At 43.6% G+C, this 17,039-nt stretch overlaps 1 protein-coding gene across 2 annotated transcripts in view; it reads left to right on the forward strand.

The window, feature by feature from the left end:
- The first annotated feature begins 2,011 nt into the window (after positions 1-2,011).
- Positions 2,012-17,039, forward strand: part of kcnn3 (potassium intermediate/small conductance calcium-activated channel, subfamily N, member 3) — a 43,166-nt gene continuing 28,138 nt past the window's right edge. Inside the window, exons 1-3 of one of the 2 annotated variants that reach the window (XM_085801312.1) lie at positions 2,012-2,649; positions 3,320-4,446; positions 14,054-14,149. In XM_085801312.1, coding sequence (XP_085657438.1) covers positions 3,346-4,446; positions 14,054-14,149 — 1,197 coding nt within the window. In that variant the 5' untranslated portion in view covers positions 2,012-2,649; positions 3,320-3,345. The remainder of the gene's footprint in view (positions 2,650-3,319; positions 4,447-14,053; positions 14,150-17,039) is intronic. The other variant, XM_085801313.1, reaches the window with a different exon arrangement.

The following is a 17,039-nucleotide window of genomic DNA, read 5'->3' on the forward strand; positions in this document are numbered from 1 at the left end:
ACAGATAAATACAGTAAATGGGTCGAGTTGGGCTCACACACAGACCATGTATGGGCTCAACTTGGGTCAAGCTGGATTTTTTTGGGCCGAGCTAAGCTTGATAGAACCAGGGTTTTTCCTCTGCACCAGCCTGCGGCTAAACAGACAGACATGAAGGCATCTCCAGCAGCTCCTCTCTCCCCTCTGAGTCTGTTGTTGTTAAGATGTTTCACAATAACAGACACAGGACCTCAGTAGATAGAGAGGAACCACTGGAGATGTTTCATTGTCCGCCCCTGCTGGCTCGTGCTGAGGGAAACCCCTAGATGACACTTGATCGCAAACTGACCATAAATGTGTATGGTGTACGTTCACCCAAGGAATGTGTGTTTGACAAATCAATCACTTCTATAAAATGAGCACACACTGCTTCAAGTATATGTTGATGACAACTTTTACTCCTGTTTGAGCACTATGAGCTATTCTGCCTTAAACTCAAACATGTTTGCACATAGAACTGTGAAAATAGCAAATGTTCACAGTTTATTAGCAGATACAAGACTGCTTGGCATATTTGCTTGAAAAATGACATGGACAACAAACTGAGTATCAAAATAGTTGCAATTAATAGTCTGTTTAATGACTACTGGAATAATCATTTCTGCGCTCCCTTCCTGAATCCTCATACTCATCCTTATCAATCTTAACCAAAACACCAGATCTAACCTTAATCAAATGAATTAATATTTCCTCAGTAAGGTTAAATAAACACACCTAAAAGGCTTTGAGCTGCTGTGATGCAGTCATGACCTTTGACCTTTCCCCGGGCCTTTTTTGAAGAATTTACTGCTCATTGAACCAACTACTCTCCATCACTGACCCATCACAAATGCACCCGGGGCAGAAACAACACATTACTGTGTTTATTTTCCCCTCAGGGACAGATGAAATTATCTGCTGTCAAATTTAGACGGACACACGTAGAACATTTAGAGACTGAGACACAACAAACACAGACAAACATTAACACATTAACCCTGTGAGTGAGGCGTCGGCATATGTCCGATGTTACATAAAGACTTATAAACATCCTCCACATGATATGATTTACTTTACTGATGTCTGTCAGGTTGCATAATAGCAGGATAGCCTGACCTGTTATAAGGAAACGTTTTAATCCTTCCCCACACAATTGGGTGTCTGCTCTCATCCGATTAAGGGAGCACATAAAGCACACATAAAACCATGATATTAAACCGATTAGGTCAGGTGGAATAGTCTAATTATACAGGATTATATTGTATAAATACATATATACTCTAGAGTTGGAATTAGAAAATGATTAGTCTGGTAGGAGTGAAACCAGTAATTATGACTATTAGGCTACCTATGTTGTCATTGTTTTCCATTAATTATTCACACAGCCTATTAGGCTACAACTTGATTTATCTCAACTGTTCCAGCAGGTCCACAGATTGTAACTCCATAAATGTAAATATATTAACATATAGTTTGTTATTATCACCAATAAAAGTCAGTTTAACCAAGAGGTCTGAGTGAAAAGGTTAGCAGCGCTGCTCCTCCTCTATTTAGGTTACTTCCTTACACACCTCTTCTCACCATGTTGTAGGCTACCCGATAGGTTTTATGGTGGTACATCGTAGTTTTGCAATAGGCTAGTAAAACGTGCCTATTGCATATTTTATTTTAACTCACATTTGAAAAAATAAATAAATAAATAAAAATCAAATTTAAAAAGCCGAAAGTTAAAAAAAATAAATAAAAAAAATCAATCTCTGTGCGCCTGTGTTTTTTCTGTTCCAGCCTCCTTTAGCGGGCGTAACAGGTGCCGGAATCAAACACACCATAGTCTTTAATAAAGCTGTAGTCTCCTATAGTTCTCCTCCTAAATAACCCGGGTACAACAAATAAGACATTTGTTTGGCGACTGCATCCTACAAATCCTGCCACCTGTTTTCAGCGCTTTTTTTTCGCCTTCCTGGCTCTGTCCAATGGGAGCGGACGGCAGGACGGGAGGCGGAGAGAAGAGGGAGAGAAGTTGGAGGAGAGAGTGAGAGACAGACCGGGGGGGAGACAGTCAGTCAGCTGTGCACTGAGTGGAAGTCGGTGGAGTCACATATTAAATCACAGACTTCCCTGCTCATCCAAGGACTGATACCTGGCGTCCAGCTTTGCGTTTTTTTTATGCTTTTATTACTATCATTAGCCATCATCATTATCTTTATTTTCTCGCCCCTCCTGTTTTTGTCGGTTTATGTTGCTGCACAATTTTTTTTAACGTGCAGCCACAGGTTGACCGATTTAATCCAAGCCACCATGGATTATTCCTCTTTATCTCGTGTCGATTGTCACTGACGGGGTGGAAATGGGCACCGTCCTTAGATTACTGGTGACAGAGAGGGAAACAAACTGATCATATCAATTGAGCGGAGACGGAGGCAACATCTGTGGGGAGCGACGCACAATCTCGACAGACAACCGAGGGACCTGTGGAGGAGCTGTAACGCAAGAAAAAAAAAGGAAGGCGAAAAGATGATGGGATGGCCGTGACAACATGAAAAAGAAAAAGTGTGGTCGTCTGTTTTCATCCAGCCAGTGATTCAACACAACTAACCTGGGGGACAGGGACTGAGAGAGAAGAGGTAGGAGGTAGGTAGAAAAAACAGACAGGGAGGAGGGGGCCGTGAAGGTGTCTGGTTATATCATACTGAAAGTAGGTTATTGTTTTTGGATCAATCAAATGCAACCAAATGCTGACAACTTATGGTTAACTAGTGACACTACTCCCCTTTGCTATCAAAATCGACTCATGTGGAATTATTATCCTTTAGTCTCTGAGCCTGATCTCATTTCCATGGTGTAAAGCCAGAGGATTTGCACCATCCTCCAGGCTAACAACAGTGTAACACAGATGACATTTTATGGCATAGACTTGCTGGAAGCGCTGTGGGATGTGAGAGAAGGAGAGGACAGTGGAAAACAGAGAGAGAGAGAGAGAGGGAGAAGGAGCGCTGAGAGAGGCTGACTGGGCAGCTGACTCAAATGTGACTCAAGGAATAACATATTCCCCAATTACGACCACTTTTCTTCACTCTGCTGCCCCTCTTTGTCACACATCCTCAGCTTTGGGAGTTCAGTCTTTCGCTTAAATTTGTTCTAACTAACCATTGTCCAGCACAATTTCCATCCACTCCTCTCTCGTATTGTCTGTCCTCCTGTCTTTCTTGCTACCGTATCATGATAAAGATTACGTTCTCTGTATCGTTTTTCTCTTGTTTCTCTCTGTACAGTTATATTTTTTGTGTGTGTTTGTCTGCAGACAGGTGCCTGGCCACAGCAGTGACCATGGAGCCTCCCCCCTCTCTAAGCTTGGCTCTGCTAGGAGGGAGCGAGGATGAGGACCAGCGCTTCCTCTTTCCCCTGGGCATTATATCCCATCCCTCCACCACTGGCAATCAGCCAGGATCGAACCACTCCAACCACATGGGAGGATCGAGCCTCGACCGCCTAAATGGCAGCACCCCGTCCCCATCCCCTGCCACGCCCAACTTACCTCCAGCATCGCTCCCCAAGTTACCCCTGTCCTCGTCTGGAGCGCAGCCTCTGCCCCCGCCCATCCCCAACGCCCTGCACCCCACCAGCACCCCACTGTCTTCCTGCTTGGGCTCACAGCACAGCCTGAGCGGGGACAACTCCCCGGTCTACAACGCCCTCTTTTACTCCTCCCACTCGCCATCCATGGACCGGGAAAGGGACAGAGAGCGTGACAGGGAGAGAGAGAGGGGCTGCAAACACAGACAGGCTAGCCCCCTGGTTCACCGTAGGGACAGTAACCCCTTCACGGAGATCGCCATGAGCTCCTGTAAGTACACAGGCGGGGTCATGAAGCCCCTGAGCCGCCTCAGCGCCTCCCGCAGAAACCTCATCGAATCAGACAGCAGCAGTGAAACCAAAGAGGGTGGCGTTTCAGCTGTTGCCGGGGCAACGGCCGCCGGGGGGCACGACCGACAGCGAGATGCCCCACCTACCTATTCGGTGGCCCAGTCCTCTACCAATCAACCCCCGATCCAGAGCCCTCCAGAGATCGTGATTTCATCCAAAGAAGACTCACCGTACCCCAGAGCAGGGTATGACATCACCGACTCCACGTCCAACCAGATGTCCATCTACCACCAGAACCACGCGCTGGTGGAGAGCAGGCGGGCGCAGCCGGGGAGGGGCAGCGGCAGCAGGCAGGGAGGGGCCGGGTCGGTGGGCACCGGGGCCAGGGGCAGCACCTCCAAGGCCTCCAAACGGAAGAACCAAAACATTGGCTATAAACTGGGGCATCGCAGGGCGTTGTTCGAAAAGAGGAAGAGGCTGAGTGACTATGCTCTCATCTTCGGAATGTTTGGCATCGTCGTCATGGTGATTGAGACGGAGTTGTCATGGGGCGTGTACACAAAGGTGAGGGGACGGACCGGTGGTGCTTCAGCAATCAATTTAACAACCACTAGCCATAGCTAGAGCTGCTCAGCCTGGGGAAACAGATGGTTAATGTCTTCTGTGATGTCACACTGATGTCACCAGGGTTTACTTGGCCTGAGTTACCACCTGGGGGCGGGGCCTCTCAGCGACACGTGCATTAACCAGTCAGGGAGGGATCTAATGAAACACACCACCGAGTTGCATAATGGGAAATGTAGGATCAAGTGTTTGGCCCGTACTGGGAGTTAAAAGTCAGGATATCTCTTTATCTTTCTCTGCTTCTTCGATTTTGATGTTTTTCACGTGTCTCTGACAAGGCCTCCAACTTTGTGAAGGTGAAATACTAATTTGATGGAGTGCCTCTTTAATGTAATGTAGCTCTATTACATTACAAATGTCCCAAAAAGTAGCTACGTGCACCGATGCCCGGTTTAAATCCCGGTCTAACCTTGGCTCTTTTGAAATATTTTTGAATCGCTTTAGCCTCTATTTTGATAGTAGCCACAGTCTGACAGATAATGTGGGGGAGAGTCATAAATAGAGCATGCAAGTCAAACCATGGACGTTAAATAGCATGCATATTAACCCAGCCAGAAGGGTGTCCAAACTTTGAGTGTTTGGATGGGTCAGGAGCCAGAAGATAGGAGTCAGCTTTCACCAGTTAATCACTTGGTCCATGAATGTAACACCCCACTTAGTCTGACCAGCACCATGCCTGTGTTGTTGGAGCGTTGTGTACTGTAGTGACCAGGCTTGACAGTTGCTGCTTCTGGGTGATGTAATGCAAGGATGCAGAGGACATGGGGGGTGGAGGGGGGATTATCAGTAGGAGGCCAGGATCTCATTTGTCTGTGTAATGGGGAGTGTAATAAGGCGAATCGGCCCCTGGCTGCTATTGTCTGTTTGTTTTGGTCATGTGTGTGTGTGTGTGTGTGTGTGTCGGAGGGTCCCGGGAAGCCTATAGGAGCATGTTGTACTCACCTGCCTGATGCCGAGATACTTCCTACCCCGTTTCATCCTCGCTGTCAGTCTGACACATCACAGAGGGCTGGTTTTCTTTAGCTAATAAGGTGGAAACATTACTTCCACTTATGCAGCTTGTCATACATGGATCACTGATCATGTGAAGGAGGATGTGGGATCATGTGAGTGCACACATTTACAGGTAGCCTATTGGAATAGGCCAGCTGGGTGTGTCTCCTCTCTTATCTCTCTCCTCTCTGTTTCTTCTTCGGTCCGTTCAGAGACTGTGGTCTCCAGTTGTTACTTGGTCTCTCTCTGTTCTTGTCGTTGCTAGAAGGATCTGCCCGTTCTGTTTTGCTGGCTGGGCTTTGGCTTCGGCTTCGTTTCTCCGTTGCCTTTGTCTCCCTCAAATCACTGTTTTAGAAGCAGTCGGTCTCTTTTTATTAATGAAAATTCATGGTTTGAATTTCTCTCTCTCTCTCTCTCTCAATCCCTCCTTGTCTCTTTTCTTCCTTTTAGTCAGCCTATTCTCCTCCCCGAAGGAGACAGCCGACTCTTTCTCTGTCTGTCTCCTTTCTATTTCAACTCTGCGCCCGTCTCTTTATACTGCTTTCTTTTTCCTTTCTTTCATTTTTTCCCCTCACTTTCTCTCTCCCTCCACTCCGCTGCTCTTCCAGTGGGCGTCAAACTGGGGGAGTGTGATCGGAACGGAAGAGAGAAGCGACTGGGCGAGAAATGAAAGGCTGTGGAAAAGAGAGAAAAAGGAAAGGCGATAATGAAAAGCCTGATTTAGGAGCTACAACCAATATACTCCTCATCTGAATTAGGTGGCATTGTCTATCAATAAGAATTGATGGGCAGCTGTGAATTTGACCAGGGAAGCCGCTGTGTTTGTCGGTGCTCTTAGCTACTATATTGATTAATCTATATTCATTAAGATATCTTGTTAAAAACAGGAAGTCAAAGTTGAGGAAGACGTGTGTAAAATATCTCTGGACCTCATAGTCTAAGTCTTTGTACATTTTTTTAAAGAGTGGTTGAATCCAGAGAGTTAGTTATGCTTCCAGCAAAGCCTGATCAAAATTCATTTTTAAATGCCAAGCGCCAAGTTATATTTTGTTCTTTTTTTTTTTTTTTTATGGTTGCGGATTTGGTTTGATTCCAATGGATACTGGCGTTCCATCAGACAGTTCAAGCCCTCACTTAGATAATTGAGGTGGAAAGAAGCCCGCTGGTTGTTGTGAAAAATGGTTAGAGATCATGAGGATGAAAGAGAGAAGGGAACAGGAGATGGATGGGAGGACGGCAGAGAGAGAGAGACAGAGAGAGAGGAGTGGAAAGGTTCACGCAGTGCTTTAAACCAGTCTAAGGGGGGGAAGCCTTGAATGATTTTTCTCCATTGATTATTGATAATCACTCACCCACACATGCACTATCCACTCCCCCCATCCACCCCACCCCACACACACATGTTGTACAAATGGGCACACTGAAAATGGATGCTGACTTCAGAGGTGCTATATTGTGTGCTGTGTATTGACAGTCATCTTTAAAAGGTAGGGTATGCATGGGCTCATGAGGAAACGTGATAGCTACAGATCATTTTTCATCACTGAAAATAATACAGTATGCATGTATGCATATGTATAAATATCCCGTTAACAGCTTCGTAAGACAATGTGTCTTTGACAATAGCTGTAAACTCAATGTCACCGTTTACTGCCGATGTATGAATGTCTACGAAGCGCTCCTGCACTTTTCTCAGCAGGTCCAGCTGCTCTGTGTTGCTCCCAAAAATAGAGATGAAGAATAAGAATGGAACTAAACAGGGTGGGTTGGATGGTGCGTGTGTTTGTGAGTGTGTTAGCAGGGATAAAGAGAGAGAGGTTAACAGAGGAGGACATGGTATTCGTGACCGTGGATATAGTGAGTAAGCGTATGTATAATCATGTGCAGAGACAGATTTCAGGTCCTGTCAGCACACTGTGTAGTTACATCTGAGATATTCTGGTAATTGTATTATACCACGATTACGGCTACATCTGAGATCATGTTTTTGTTGCAGGGTGTACTCTTACGTACAGTTTATTCAGCGCTCACACAAATCCCTGTACTGTAAACGTAAAATCACAGTTATTGAGCCAAGGAAGATTATGCAGAGAGAATTCTGGATGACGAAATAATTCATGAATGTGAAATAATTTAATTTGCTCTCAGGCACAATTGTGAGTTTTCAAACAAAAGTCGTCCAACACCAAATCAAAAGTGATTCCATAACTTTTCTTGAGACATGTTTTGAAAGTCTGTTAGATACTGCACATTTTTACAGTCAAAACACTGGACTGTATTTTATGTACATGCTCTGTGGCACCTTGTCATGATCAGTGTCACCAGTTCGCTGCCTCTGACCCAGGACCTTGACACTTCAAATGGCAGAAAGAGGAGAGCTTCTCTTAAAAACACTTTTATGAGCTTCTATTATTGATTTTATTAGGAACAGGTTAAAGGAGAAGGGGTCCCTGTCTGACATGTGTCTCTATCTGAGAATAACTGAGGCCCTGGGACACCTGGGACCTTAGCATGTGGCGTGTCACTGTCAGATCAATAGATCATTTCACAAAGGCCCACTTGGCTCCTCAGGGCCCAGCTTCACGCCACGTTTCAGCCCTGCCATGGAACATGTCTATTCTGAGGGAATGCACAGCTGTTGTCAACCTCACCTGTCACACTGTCAATGGACACACTTGACACCTCACCATACAGATGGGTGTTGTGTGTTACAGAGATAGAGGGGCGGGCTATGATGTGTTTGTGTGCACCCACTTACAGTCAGTTTCTCACCACCAGCATTAGATGATTTCACAGATTAGCAGCAGTCTCCACGTCCATTCTCCCTTTTCTTTCCTCCCTTCATTCCTTCCTTCCTGACTTCCTTACTTCTCACTTACACAGAGTGTTTATGTTCCTCCCCTGGTGAATCTTAAATACGTCTCAGTTTCCCCACAGGGGTCATTGCCATCTCAGCAGGCTTACAACATCTCTCTCATTCCATCAGCCCTACCGCCGCCTCTCCATCACTGCCCTCACCCCCTTGCCTGTGACATTTCTTGCAGACATTTACAAGGAGACCTTTCTCTGCTAGGCCACTAACAGTGGCTGTGTGCAGCTTTTCAGACACTACATGAGGATCATCAGGGAATTAAATGCATCAACTGCCACCATACTCTCTAAAGGAGCTATCAGCCATCTCAGCACTTCTGCACTGCTCTCCCCCTCCGCTCCTTCTCCACCTCCCCTTCCTCCCCTTTCCTCCACTCCACTCCACAGTCCCTTCATCTTCTAGATCACAGAGCTGGTAGATCCCACAGGTCTTGCCACTAACAGGTACAAATATGCTCATTTCATTCAGTGTAACAAGGCTGGACTACCTCTGTCTGCTAATGTGAGTGTGTTGGTACACATGGGTGTGTTAGGACTTGCATCATCCATGGGTAACGTAAACATTCACGTCAATGACTATGTATTGTCTCCTTTGAGTATACACACACCTATGGATTCAGCTCCGTCATATTAGTCCCCATGGATGCACCTGTCGGTGTGTGTGTGTGTGTGTGTGTGTGTGTGTGTGTGTGTGTGTGTGTGTGTGTGTGTGTGTGTTCACTTCCCCCTTTGTCTGGATTTAATTGAGTGTGTAGGGCCGTAATGGTGTGTGTCAAAGTACAGTTGTGTGTGTGTCTATGTGTGTTAGTGTGTGTGTGTTTATCCTGGTAAGGTGACATCGCACCTCTGTCTACTGCCTGTTTCCCTGGAGACTGATTGCAAGAAGGCATCGCTCTGACAGGGAGAGACCCCCAAGGCTAACACATTACAACACACTCACACATACACACATGCGCACACACACACACACACACACACATTCATATTCATTACCAACATGTGGTGAACGACTTATGACTACGAGGGTAATGTGTTCGCAGTGATGTGTATTTGCTCACACATTTGTGTCAGCAAGAGTGAGGTGGGGGCAAATGGGGAAAATCCCTTTTCTAAATACTATCTGGTTAAGTGTGTGTGTGTGTGTGTGTTTCTGTTTCTGTGTGTCTGCTGATTGAACTAAAGAAGCTCAAAAAGCTCATTATCTCTGCATGCTGTCCACCAAACCATTGATCAATACACACTAATCAAACGCTTAATGCACAGTGGGGCAAAAGGAGATGCATATAAACAGACACATAACGCAGGGGGTGGTCTGCTCGACCAATGGTCTGCTCAGTCATCGGCCACTATCAGAGCCAACTTCTGCATTAATAATAGTTTATAAAATCAGTGTCCTCCAACTTGGACTCTGAAATCTAAGATTGTTCATTTAGAAGAAATGCATGTGTTTTCGTGGGCTATTTGCCAGGCTGTCTGCTTTTTCCTGCCCAAAACTATTGTTATTCTTCCAGCCTTTAAAAGTCCACTATCGGCCAACGCTAAGCACTAAAGCACTCAGTCATGCCATGACTGACTGAAAGAGGATCTGTCACTATCTAAATCTTTATAATTTGTCTTTAATGAAGTACAGAGATTAATTTATTTCGTATTTTTCAGCTAAATACAGAAAACAAAGGAGCTCTTCTATTTGCTGTCAGGAGGTTGCCATGTTGTTTTGTTGTCACTGAAACATGAGCAAATCTCACTGTTGCTTTCTTTAAAGTTAAAGCAGAAGTAAGTGGTCCGGTCGTTTTCGCTAATGCTGCGTTCCAGGCAGGCTTTTGAAATCGTAAATTACAGCTTCATGTCACAACTTACGACTTTGTAGCGTTTCAGGCAACCCACTCGTGTTTTTCCGACCTGTTTTACCGGTGAAAGTCACTATAACGGCCACTCGTAACTTCTGACCGGTGAACTCGTACCAGATCGAACTGGTACCACTTCACGGTCAGAAAAATACGAGTTTCCTTGAACGCACCATAACAGTCCTCGTCGCTACGTCGCCACATTCACGGCGTCCCTTGGCTGCACACACAGCCCTGCATGCCGTTCTCTCTCCTCATTGGATAAAAACTGTAGGATACGATAAATGTTTTCTCTTCGGCTCAGAGCAGAGCAGAGGGACTGACAGACCCGTGTTTCAGTCCAAACACTCTATGTAAGTGATTGCTGTCGGAAGATATAACTATTTAAGACTTATATTAACACAAATATATCACTTACTTCTGCTTTAAATAGTAGGCTAGTGCATTAATTTAGCACCTGCAGCCGTACTAGAAATGAATGGACCAATACCAGCCAATCAGCATTGGGAATTTTCAGGAGAAAAGAAACTGAAATGAACAGACGGCAAGCATGTTCACACACACATCACTGTGACAATCGAGTCATTCGCTATGAAGGTAGAGTTAGTGAAGTGGAAACAGGCAGAAACAAAGCGCTCCTGACAATGTAATGGGCAGAACAGGGGGAAATACAGTGAACAGCTAACAGACGGCTTGAGGTAAACGCAGGGAGAGAGCCGGTGAGGGAGTACAGAGTGAGAGGAACTCGGAAGCGAATCACATTTCAGCTTTTAAGTGCGACTGTGTATTTAAACAGATTCGCTGCTCAAAACCAAGTCTGCAATTCTCTCATTAGCACAACATTGTTGCCTTGTTTTGCACCTGGTTTGCTTCAGCGAAATGAGATGTTTGTAAAGGAGCGACAGAGCAAAGAAGAGAGAGCAAATAAAGACCAAACAGCGAGAGCTTTGGGCAAGCTGATAGAGGAAATGAGTGGAGAGACCAGGCTAGATAGTATTTTCTCAGTGTTGTGCAGTGGCCCATAACCACACTGATATGAGCAACAAATGAACAACACTCACTTAATGCTCCGTGTGTGAGTCTGTCTGTACCTGTGTGTAATTGTGTGTGTTATATAAATGTCCCTCAGTCTCATATTGAATCCTTGTTGATTTTGACAATTATGGGGAAAGGCATACTCAACAGAGGAAGGTGCCAGTAAGGATTAACAAACTCAACTGCGTATGTGTGCTCCTGACTGTTTGTGTGCTGTTGAATTAATAACATTAAGGCCATGAAGCATCTACAGAGACCCCTAAATAGACACAATAACACACTCTATTTTCCAAGAGGCTGACTTGCAATATATATTCATGAACCTAAAATGCAATGTAGCTTCTGCTTAATAACGTCATGAGAAAAAGGCTGAGTAATACATGTCTAAACTCACAGTGCACACTCAGGTCAAGAGGGTGTTGGCAAATGTCTAATGTCTAACAGCAACCTACTGAACGGTTGAAATGTCCAAGTTGTGATGCTGAGGCTACTGTGTTCATACGTGACCTTGGTGATACTAAAATTGAAAAACACAAAAATGTGCGTGCGTGCGTGTGTGTGTATTATATTCTGCAGTTCAATTCAAAACGTAGTCCTTGTATTTCTTAGGCTTAGAAAATGAGTCGAACTAAATGTTTTGTTTGACTGCTGATTCATCCTCAAGGTGCTTTTGAGTAGTTTTACAAAAATGTTAATAATGAAAAATAATCAAATAAAAAAAACAATGAACGAACCAGATGAACCACACCAGCAAAATCCAATGTTTGATAAAAAGTCGGCAAGCCAACCAATCTAGTTGCTTATTTATGCCTAGTGTCCATAGATAATCTAAATCTAAATCTCTGAGATTGACCTGAAACTTGCATAGTTTTTATTTGTTCTTTTTTGTCAAAATATAAAGGATAACTGTGAGAGACTATACTTTGTTTTTGTCAACACAAGTAGTGAAAAGCGTAAAGCTAGTGCTGGCTGACCAAATCCTGCTATATATCACTCTTCTGTTTTACAGAGTGGCGGCATCATCATCCAAAAACTCTTAAAACACATTGTTTAACTGCGTCGATACCTCCATCCAGCTGCAAATAACCTACATACTCATCAATTAGAGAAAAAAGACCTCAGCAGATTTACTCTTACAGTAACATTTGCCAAGATAAAATATTTGTGATTTTTTTTTCTTTCTTTTTTTTTTTATTGACCTCTTCAGTAGGAATGAGTGAGCTTGGGCTGAGGGTCACAGACATGGTAGCGAAGGAGAAAGTTTAAGTTGGAAGGCATTTGCAAAGATATTGATGTTTGACACTAAGATATTGCATAACTCTGTGTCCTTGACGACTGTGTAATATGATTATTGGTTACTTATTAACACTTTTTTATCATAATTCTCTTCCCCTGTATTTTTGGAGTGGTACGAGTTCAACCCATGGTTAGTCAAGTTTCTCCTGTAAGAGTTACCTGCCTGTGTGAGGCATTAGTGTTGTTGCTATGGTTACCTGCAGTTTAACATACCCTGCGTGCCACTTTAAAATGGTGATTAAACTGTTGACCAGAGCAACAAGTGAGTTGTCCTAATGTTGAATTTTCATGGACATCTGTCAGCCACACAGTACTGCATCCTGACTGTGGTGTGATATAGTTCAAGTACCTGATATGTGATATCTTTATTTCTTTTTTCCTCCAGAGAAATACTTTTTTTTTTTTGACTTTTGATCTTCCATTTGCATTTGTGTAGATCAGTTCCCAACCAACCACTGGTGGGCTGTGAAGATAGGCCCAACAAATACAGTAGGCTACAGTGTTGTTGTTTTTGTTTTGTTTTTTACAATTTTGACTAAAAGTAGCCTATTTGAATAAAAATGATAAATAATGTTGTTTTTTTATGTTTTTAAACATCTTTCAAAGTGAAATGCCAGTGATTGGAACTTTAATGTTCTCACTGCCGGACAACATCCTATTCTTGTTTGCTATCTCAGTCCAATGTTGCAGTAAAATGTAACAGCCAAACCGTCAAACTCTCAAAATGAAAAGCTGGTTAGCAGAAGTAAGAGTTGAAAGGGAAGAGAGTCGAGAGAACCCCCAAAATGAGCTTCCTACTTTTCCCTGCCTTCACTTTAGTCCTGAATCTTCCATCATTACCCTTCAAATAAAAAGTTGGGTTGGATGTGTGAACACCAACATCTTTGAGATTATCAAATGGGCCGTGAATTGGGGAAAGCTGGGTACCACTGGTATAAGTTAATGTGGATCAGATGTATGTGGTTGTGTATATGTGGTGGTGTAAGTGTGTTCACATGTATATGGTAACTCCATTTCGTATTGCAGTACTCTGCGTGTGAGGTGAGGGGGTTAAAGAAGCCACTCAAGTGCTATGAGTTGTATTGATCGGAAGTTCCCCAGTGCATTGATTATAAACCCTATGAAACCAGACAAGCAGAGGTTTAAAGCTTCACTGCAGAGTGATATTGACGAGCGCCATACTACTATTCTACTTCTGTTCAGCCTTTGAAAGTCTGTTTTGTAAATGTTAGCTCTTCTTGATGCAGCAGTACCATCATGGTGTCCTACATGGCATTTCAGCGGAGGGGTGACATCAGACATAGTGTGACATATGGGACATCTGGGAGGTTAAACCTGACTTTTAATCTTGATAATCAATACCTTTTTAGAATTGTATAATCTTCCTTGTGTGTTTTTCATCACTGTGTTGATATTAAACCAATCACCAAGGCAAAGTCAATTTGAAATATATTGTATGTTTGTGCGGAATGACTCTAATGGTGTGTGTATCAATTTTCTCTCCACAGAGCTCAATGTATTCTCTGGCCCTGAAGTGTCTGATCAGCCTTTCCACTGTCATATTGCTCGGCCTCATCATAGCCTACCATGCACGGGAGGTTCAGGTAAAATACACACATCCTCACCCGCAGACATATACTTATGGACACAAATTAAATCACAGTCAGGTATGTGTCATTTTGCTTGCTTGGGTAGTTATACAGAGAAGAGGATCAATACCACTGTAATGTAGACCTGTGTTTGAAGCGAAGCCAGAGCTGGAAGACGATTAGCTTGTCTTAAAGACTGGAAGAAGGGGAAAACAGATCATCTTGCTCTGTCCAAAGGCAACAAATCCAACTACCAGTATCCGTTAAAAGCCACTTGAGGGTATCAATCAATGAATAGGATACTATAACAGCCGAAAGTATAAAAATGAGAACAACAATTTATGGTCTTACCGGTAGTTATGTGAGGGACTTGTTTCAAGACTTAAGGAAGTTTTGGTTTTTTTTAAGTATTTTTTTGCCTTTATTGGATAGCACATAGTGAGATAGACAGGAAAGTGGGAGGCAGAGAGAGGAGGAATGACATGCAGGAAAGGTCTGCCCGACACGGGATTCGAACCGGTTACGCCTGCGTTGAGGACTGTAGCCTTTACATGGGGCGGCCGCTTTAACCACTGCGCCCCAACACTTAAGGAAGTTTTAGACAGAAGCAGGTTTGTAGTGTCTCCTTGTTTCCAGTTGTTGTGCTAAGAAAAGCTAACTAGTGGCTGTAGCTTAGTATTTAGTGAGGAGCTGTATTGACTGATTTAGTGGTATCGATCTTATTTTCTCACTCTTGGCAAGATGGATCATTCCCCAAAAATAGCAACTAATCTTTTAAAGTAGCTATTTGAAGGTTTTGCCCTTGCTACATGGCTAACAACAGCATTAACAGCTGTTTGCTCACTAGTCCTGCCAAGAGTCTCAGCCATCGTTGTATTTACAAGACGAGAGGTTATAATGCGTTCTAGTCCTATCTCTTCAGGGCACCCTGGATATAGCAGATAGTAGACTGGGTTTAGCATGCTAACTTTGGTGGAAGAAGTGATAGAAATATAGTTTTTGCATTGCTTTCCTTTGCTTGCCGACTGTCAACATTTCTCTGCAAAACAAGTAAACAGTTGTTAATGCTAACATTGTCTCAGGTAGCAGTAGCAGAACTTCAGAGCTCTGAGCTCTGAGCTCCGTCCACAGTGTGCACATTATGCTGTCATCCCTCAGGGTCTGGAGATAGACCAGGGGACCCAGGTGTGTGTCAGCTCCTGCCAATTAATGACATTAATGAGAGTCTTAGTGGGACCAACGACAGAGTCTGCATTGCTTTGCATCAAGCAGATATGCACTGAATGTTAAATACACACTCCGCCAATAGCAGACCTGTCATTCAATAGACGGAGGGTACACATACATAAACATCCAAACGCACACACACACACACACACACACACACACACACACACACACACACACACACACACACACATACACACACACACACACACACACACACACACACACACACACACACACACACAAGGCACACAAACACAGACAGACCCACGGACTCTTGTAAGGTTGAAACAATCAATCAGAAATGCTTTCATGCTTCATGATATCTGTTTTGCTGTTTGTCATTTCACTAATATAATGGTACTGTGGTCATTTAGCCAGGGTTTTCATTGGAAGCCATTTGCAATCGATGTACATTGACTATTTATGGGAGCCTTGCGGGAATCAGTCGCTATGAGTGCCCCCACACCAGCTATTACTCCCAACAGCTAAACCACAGAGCCGCACTCATCCATCTAACAACATATTAGGTTGAAGCTGTGACTTTTTTTTCTTTCTTTTTTTCATTACATCACAGCTTGGATGTCGCTGGAAATGTCTATTAAAGTTCCAGCAGGTCTGTGATGGGGATTCTGATGCATTCAGCTCTGAGGTTCAGACTCTCCGTCTGTGGATCAATAACTAGATGGCTGATGCTTATTCACTGTCATACGCAGGGTCTGATGGACTGGTAATCACTCCGTAATAGGCAACCACCGTGCATTAAGAGAGACAGAAAAAAAGGAGACAACTCAGTGCATTCACATGAGGTGCACATGCACCTCATACAGTATGTGTTTGCATATATGGTTAAGCATCCATTGATAAAAGGACCCTAGTTTCTGCTCACAAGTTTGATGTCACATTCCCATACGGAGTCATCCACCCACGCACACTGTGGCTGGCGCACGTGACAGGCACACTAATACCGACAGGAGAAGAAGCGATTGAGAGTAGCTACTGTAAGGCCGACAGAGAGCGAGAGGGAGAGAGAGATAAAATGGTCTTTTGTTAATCTCTTTGAGAAATAATTCCTTTTGATTAAATGAAGTTAGGAGTTTGGGGAGGGTGATGTGAAGGTATGGGCGGGAATCGCAGTAGGGTGGGGGAGGTGAATTTGGGATTTAACCCAAAATCCCTTTGATAATAACGTGAGAGAGGCTGGTGATAATTTTTATGAATTTTTACACTACAGCAGCTTATCGCTTTAAAGGATAATTCTGGTGTATTACAGCATCAGTCTCATTTTTATTGTTTCTTTCATCATCATTGTTTCTACTGAGTGTTACAACCCTGCAAATGTAGGCTACATTCTACATTGTGATCAGATGGTCAGACATGCCTTAAAAACCAACAGTTCCCTGAGACAATGCAAACCACAACTCAAGTGTTGCTATAAGTCCTCTGTGATCAGGAAAACTTAACTTCTATAATTTCTAACCTTTTTCACTTCCAAATAAGTTTGCTAATCTGGGGATTTTATTAAAACCTGTGTTATCATGTGAACATTTGTTCTTTTGGCCTTAAAAGCACAGTACTCTTTTTTTGGCAACATTGATAACTTTCCATAATTTAGCAATTAACCTGTGGTGCACGGTGTCACTATGGACCAGCTGCTACACTTTATTGTGTTCACCAG

This window comes from Trachurus japonicus, chromosome 16 (genome assembly GCF_045865225.1).
Source record: "Trachurus japonicus isolate A0001 chromosome 16, Traja_1.0".
Lineage (NCBI taxonomy): Eukaryota > Metazoa > Chordata > Actinopteri > Carangiformes > Carangidae > Trachurus > Trachurus japonicus.